At 27.9% G+C, this 7,267-nt stretch overlaps 2 protein-coding genes across 3 annotated transcripts in view; one reads left to right on the plus strand and one right to left on the minus strand.

The window, feature by feature from the left end:
* The window catches only part of LOC100570512 (ring canal kelch homolog), a 278,429-nt gene that overhangs the window by 22,665 nt on the left and 248,497 nt on the right, over positions 1-7,267 (minus strand). The window lies entirely within an intron of this gene.
* On the plus strand, positions 998-6,919 carry LOC100159163 (kynurenine/alpha-aminoadipate aminotransferase, mitochondrial). 2 transcript variants are annotated; one of them, XM_016806849.2, is made up of 6 exons: positions 998-1,124; positions 1,268-1,486; positions 4,484-4,691; positions 5,043-5,211; positions 6,223-6,412; positions 6,713-6,919. In XM_016806849.2, exons 2-6 carry the CDS (start codon positions 1,451-1,453, stop codon positions 6,902-6,904), a joined length of 795 nt encoding a protein of 264 aa, XP_016662338.1. In that variant the 5' UTR covers positions 998-1,124; positions 1,268-1,450; the 3' UTR covers positions 6,905-6,919. The 2 variants fall into 2 exon arrangements, with proteins under 2 accessions (XP_016662338.1, XP_016662339.1); XM_016806850.2 differs by lacking the exons at positions 998-1,124; positions 1,268-1,486 and adding an exon at positions 4,160-4,272.

The following is a 7,267-nucleotide window of genomic DNA, read 5'->3' on the forward strand; positions in this document are numbered from 1 at the left end:
TTACGCTAACACAATCCGACAATCGAACATGATATAGCAACGGCGTATAGGTACAAAGGTTTATGAAATTATAGTAATATATTATAATACAGTACGTACACTATCACCTGATCAACACTGTTCTCGAGGTAGTATATTGAACTGTCCACAAAACGCAAGAGGGATATACAATTAAACAATATTAGTTAATGACTATACGATAACATGGAAATACCTATTAGACTTAAGGGGTATTGCCGAAAATAATTTGTCATATTATTATCAAATTGAAATTGTATTTCATAATATTGAGATGGTAATCGTTTTATATATTATTATACTTACTATTAATCTTTTAAGTATAGGTATAGTAAACATGTACCTATCGAACAGAATTTCTTACTTTTCGTTAAATCATTTCACAATTTTTATTCTCGCTGATGTAACTGGCACCAGTAAAATGTATAGGTATGTATTATGTAGGTATATAATAGGTACATGTATTTTTATTTTACTTAATTCTTTCTGTACCGTTTTTCACGCTCAGAAAAATGTTCTAATCTATATGCATTATGCAACGATTTGTCATTGAATTCATATACTTCAACAATATTCCCGTGACTAAATGAACTGGTACCGACATTTGATACCTATAATATACAGCAAATCATTAGTATATTTCATCATTACAAATAAAATATCTCAATTGGATCATTATAATAATTGTATAATCATTAACAAGTAACAACAACATGGAATCAATGATATTATTATTTTACCATAAATGCATGTTTATTAATTAGTTTTTTTTACATTTGTTTATTGATATGATCCATATATTGAAATTTCCTATCGAATGATTATAATTTATATTTAGGAAGTACAATCGCTATAGTTTTAAACGTTAATTAAAAAGCAACTCAACCTCTTATCACTTTCCAATACCATAATATTGCTGATATAAAACCCGATGTACTACCTAACATTTAGTTTTAATTTTTCATTTATTCTATATTCTATTATATTAAATGTTCATTATATTCATTTAAGTTGGTCAGATTCCGAAATTTTTATTTTCAGTATAATATTCAAACAAGTTTCGTAGATTTTACCGCAAGAGACTACGAATATTTCTAAATTAAAACGTAATACAATTTTATTTTATTATTATAACTTAGCAAACAAACAGCAACTGCCTAACTGTATTGATATATTTTATTAAGGACGAATAAAAAAATAAATAATAAATACTAATACTTAAGCTTTGTGAATTATTGTTATTTGGTAGTTTACAAGTTCACGCAATAATTTATGTTTTGATTGTTATGCTGCGTTCACACGAGACGTGAATCACGAGTGAATCACGAGATAGCCCCACGACCTAAGCATGATAGAATCAAACAATGTTTGATTTTCAGTGGTGAAATACGAACGAAGGTGGCGTGGCGTTCACTAAAAGAGATATAATATTATGAAGACTTTAAGAAAAAATATTTTCATGAAATTGGTAAGTTTTATTCCATTTTAGTAATTTATTATTTATTATAGACAAAAAGAATCTATATTAACTTAAATTTTTAAATTATTAACTATTAAAATAAACAAAACGTTGATTCTTAAATAGGAATTGGTTATATTGGAACTTTACTTAAAATATTAAGTATAATAATGTTCTTTTATTTTAGCCATTTAACAAAAAGATTGATATTAAATGATAAATTATTAAAATATAATTCCATAGGCAAATTGTCCATCAAAATAGAAACACTATAGGGACACCGATTTGCTACTGAATTGAGGTACTCTAAAACCAAGATACACCTAAGTAACCCTACGTATAATTGATATTTTTTCATTTTTCCATGAAGAAGTAAAAATTACTAAAAATTACTACTAAAATATAAATTTTAGAAAAAAATGCTTTGGTCTTAACCTGATTACCATAGTATAAAATACCGTATGAAATAATTTAATACCAATAATAATGATACTATATTTATTATTCATTATTTATTAATTAAATAATTTACACAAACGGGTTCAATAGTACAATTAACGTGGTATTAAATATTATACACTTGTACATAATATGAAGTGCACATAATTATTGTATACATAATTAATATTATGTTATAATTATATTATAGGTAATACATTTATGGCACAATATTTTAATTCCGTCTGATTATCTATAGAAAATAAAAATCTTTTAAATAATTAAAGAAGTTTAGCATTCAATTTATTCACAATAAATATTTTTTGTACATTTTTCACTTATATTATGGTATAGAAACTACGAAAATGACCTGTGATCACTAATGTGGTAAATCAAAAGAGATCATCTGCAATAAATCTGGACTGTAAATGAGGCCTTTCAAAAGTTTATACCTATATAAACAATACATAGGTACCTATACATAAAGTAGCGCAACTGGGAGGATATGGGAGGGGGGGGCTTAGCCCCCTCCCTGACTAAAATTAGGCCTCCCAAAAATATTCTTTATTAATTTAGATATAAGCCGTCTATGGGTTACTTTAAATTGATAGTTTTGTTAGATGGGCTATAGCCCTCCAGAATATTAACTCTAGTTGCGCCTATGCATATGTATCGATAATTATATTATATACAAATTACGAGTTATAATAACCTGTGGTACATTAAAAGAGGTAATTTTCACTCAAAATATATACACAAAATACATAGATAATAATAAAATATAACAGGCACCTATATTTTGTGAAAAAATGAGCTCAACACGTTACACAACAACACCATAATAATATAATACTTAATAATCGTTCAAAATATAATATAGATATAATATGTCATCTAGTACTTATTACACTAGGACAATTTTTACAAAAGATACAATTCTAATAGGTAATGCCAATAATGCCATATTAATAGTAATTACTAATTTCCAAAATATCACAGTAGGTACCTATTATATTTGAACCTTTTACCATTGACCTATTATCCTACGTAGCAGTTAGTACAAGTGTACCTACTTCACTTCGTACAAAATTTATAATTCAAAAATTCAAATTCCTATTTAGATTACGTCGGCATGTCCAAAGTAGAAACGAATAAATATAGTTTAACTGTTTAAGATGAAAACTATTAAACACTGACTGTTGTCTGACTCTGTCTCGGTTATGTGCCGACTATTGAGTATAACAATGCAAAACATGAAGGGTAATTTTAATGAGTATAAGAACTCCTCAAATGAAAGATCAAGAATAGATAAAGAACACGAAAAATAAGGTTTTAGTTTTTCTCCAAATTCTTATGTTCTTTCCAAGTGTCAATGTATTTCGAGAAAGTGTCACTAGATATAATACGACTGCAAAACATTATTTCTATATAGGTAATAAATATTGAAAAAAAGAGTTTCATTAAAAAATTGATCGCATTTAAGCCACTTAACATTGTTCAATTTGCAGGGTTATTAAAATTCTATAAACAAAAACAAATATGTTTAAAAATATTCTAAAACTTACGATATATTTTGTCACATTTATTTTTTATTAAGTTTTAAGGCTACGATGACTGAGGTCATTAGCCTGTAGGTTGGTATGGTTGGTACAGTCGGTTAGGAACACGTGTATGTGTGGTAAGGTTTTTGCGCACTACGAGCCCGGGAGGTCACCCATCCTAGAACTAGTGACAGCGGCTGTTGCTTACTCTCAATCACGTTGCGTGATTGATTTTCAGCCACTGCGACACGCACAGCCATATTTTATCATATTATAGACATCAGTAAATATAAGTTAAAAACCAAAATTACATTTATTCATTTTCACAATTAAGAATGTCAATGTTGAATCCCTTATCAGCTGGCCTTGTTCATATTGTATATAAGGTTTAACTAATATTTTCAGGACTAGATAAAATTGGAGTAACTCTAAGCAGTTTTTAATTATATATTTCATTCCTATTTCTATGAAACATTTAAAAACTAAAATTTCATGTAGAGTATTTTAATTTGTTTTTTTTTTATTCTCTTTATAATAATCAATAACACAATATTGAAGGCTATAAAAATATGTTAACCTACTTCTGTAGTTCTGTTGTGCACACGTATTTTTCACGTGTTCACCTGTACAGATCGTAACCATTAAACACGTGATGTTTTTTATCTTATGAAATGATAATAAATTGAATGACTTATAGGTAAGTCTAAAATAGGTAGTAAGATATATTCTTATAGTAATTTTAATTTTAAATAGGTATTAGAATAAGTATAGCCGTGTACCTAATTATGTAATTTGAATTTGAAGAAAAATACGTAGGTAAGTAATAGATATTCTGCACAAACGTATTTTTATTTTATATTTTACTCTAATTATTATATTATATTAGTATATTACATTAATTAGGTAATATTATGAATTTACTCTATACTAATATGAAAATAGGATTATTGTAATCCAATACTTTTTTATCGATCGTTTGTCAATCAATATCATTGTTATTTTAATTATTGTGTTTTTTTCCCTACAGAATATGGCACAGTATCAACTATATTCGTCCGCTAATGAATCATCAACCGTGGCTCGTTGTCCAATTGATTGTCTAATTCCTGAGTATGGTCCTGAAGCCCCACAACCGTCATACAATCAAAACAGTGCTATCCCGTTTACAATTGATTATTCATATTTCATCAACGATATTTCTTCCAAACGACAGCCGTCTCAACTTCGAGAAATAAGTAACTATAATATTTTGATTGATGTCAGTGGCGTATTTACGTGGGGGGGGGGGGGGGTGCGAGATCCTCTTTTAGCCTATATTTTTTAAAGAATTTTTTGCTTTAAAGAAATTATTTGTACATAGATGGGTATTTTTATAATTCAAAACATACACGCGTCTGTAGTAGCCTTTCAAATAGTAGCTGACAAAAGTCATTGAGCTCCCGATAATTGCAAACCCTTCCAACCCCCCCGCCCCCTAGAAAAAACCTTAAATACGCCTGTGATTGATATATCATCGTGTGTTTTATATTTTAATTGCAGCAATAAATACCACTTAAATGTAATACACTAGTATAATGTTCTTTCAGCGAGGGTGCTAGAGAAACTACCACCAAACAGCATAAAATTCGGTGTCGGTGTACCAAATGTACTAACATTTCCATTCAAGAAGATTAGCGTGGAAATAATTACCGGCGAGAATATTAAACTTCAAGGTCAAGAACTATCTGATGCCTTGCAATATCTGCCTTCGGTTGGGTAAGTTTATTTATATTTTTTTTTTACTCATTAGAAAACAATACCTAAATATTTACATAATATACTAGTATATATAAAACTATTAAAGTTTTTGAAAGCCTTTAACATTATTTACTCAAACAATATTGTATTCATTGATTAACGACGAAAAACACTAATTATTTTTTGAATATGAATGCATTTCATACCTTAGGTTAATAGTTTATAAAAATGTAATAAAATGTTATTCTATTCAATAACGTAAATATCTAGCTTAAGTCGAATTGCATGTGGTAAATAAAGATGACAAATCATAAAAATCGAACTTTTTTTTCGAGATTTATTTTGGTACGTCCGAGTTGTTTGTGGTGTGTCTGTTGTACTTTATCGTATAACTTGATGCAATTCTATGGTACGTACCTACATATACCCACACAGCATTTGGGAAATGATAATATTTTGTGAATATTTTGGAGTGCTTGAATAATGAATATTTGACTAATATTATTATATAAATATTTTATTCTCATAAAATTATAAAATATTGCACAAAAATATTGACTTAATATTTTTTAAATGTTTCCATGAAAATATTTTTAAAAAAAATATGATTAAAATATTTTGTTAATGTTTTTACAAAATATTTTTCAAAAGTGAACTTCTTGGCCAAAAAATATAAATAAAATATTTCCTTATTATTTACGCAACTTTTTCAAATATTTTGACAACTATATTGTTTTCCTGAAAATATTTATACCATAGTTGGGAAATATTAAAATGCTGTGTGGGTAGTCTTGTCATATATTAAAAAAAAGTAATAATAATGATTAGAAGCCTGAAGCAAAAGACTAAAAAAATTGAATAAGATATATAATGGATGAAGAAAATAACCTAACAAAAATATGGCTTGAATTCGTTGAAAAACTATCCTACCTAAAAGATTTGATTAGGGTTTTCAATTTTATCCGAATGTGAATTTATTTATTTGTCACATGCAAATCTAATATATTATTATGTAAATATTCCAATTAGATATCGGCCTTTGATAAAGATATTGGAAGAAATGCAAGACAGGTTTCATGGACCTCAGTATTGGAATAAAAGAAGTATTATGATGACATCTGGCGCACAAGAAGGATTATCCAAGGCCGTGGACATGTGCATGCGTTGCAACGACTCAGTGATTATGCCTGATCCTGTATATACAGGAGCCGTTGACTTGGTAAAGCTTGCGATAAATGACCAACATTATGCATTGAAATTAAATTTTGAAATCATTAAAATTTTTACATAATATATACACCTATATAAATATCTTAGAACTAAAAAGCTATTATTTCAAATGCTAAGATCACTGTAGTCTGTATGTTTAATAATATATAATAGTACTCATAATACCTAACGAATTACTAATAATAAATAATAACTCTAGATTATCTTAATATTCAATAGTTATTGAAACTCAATTTAATTTTTTCATGAAATCTTATAGTAAACATAGGTATATCGTATATATTTGCAGTTCAGACCATATGATGCTGAGATCATACCGATTGTACAAGATTCTTGTGGTATAGTCGTGGAAGAAATTGAGAAAGTTTTATCTAAAAGAAAAAGAAAAATGATGCCGATACCCAAAGTAAGCCACTACAATATATATATTAATGTACATGTGTATTATGGCCCTTTGACCCCGGATCGTTACATTCGCTGATCACTTTACAACCCCCCCCCTCTCTGCCAGGACGTATTATCTAAAATTATTTTTATATTTCAATACCTGGGTACTCATACACTCGTGTGCTATTTTTTTTAATTTCAATTATATTTTTTGCCATACCAATTATGATATTATAACCGATGGAAAATATTTGAAAAAATGTATTATTTAATAAATATAATATATATACGTATAATGTATATAATATCATCATGTAATATTTTTCTAACCGGAGAACGGTAAATACAGAAATACCATAGTTGAATTTACAACGTGCAGATATTTGTTTTCCCAAAATTTGTATCAAAATGTTCATGTAATGTTAAGTTAGGTCTATACATATGCGAAATTAAAGAG

This window comes from Acyrthosiphon pisum, chromosome A1 (assembly GCF_005508785.2).
Source record: "Acyrthosiphon pisum isolate AL4f chromosome A1, pea_aphid_22Mar2018_4r6ur, whole genome shotgun sequence".
In the NCBI taxonomy this organism is placed as follows: Eukaryota; Metazoa; Arthropoda; class Insecta; order Hemiptera; family Aphididae; genus Acyrthosiphon; species Acyrthosiphon pisum.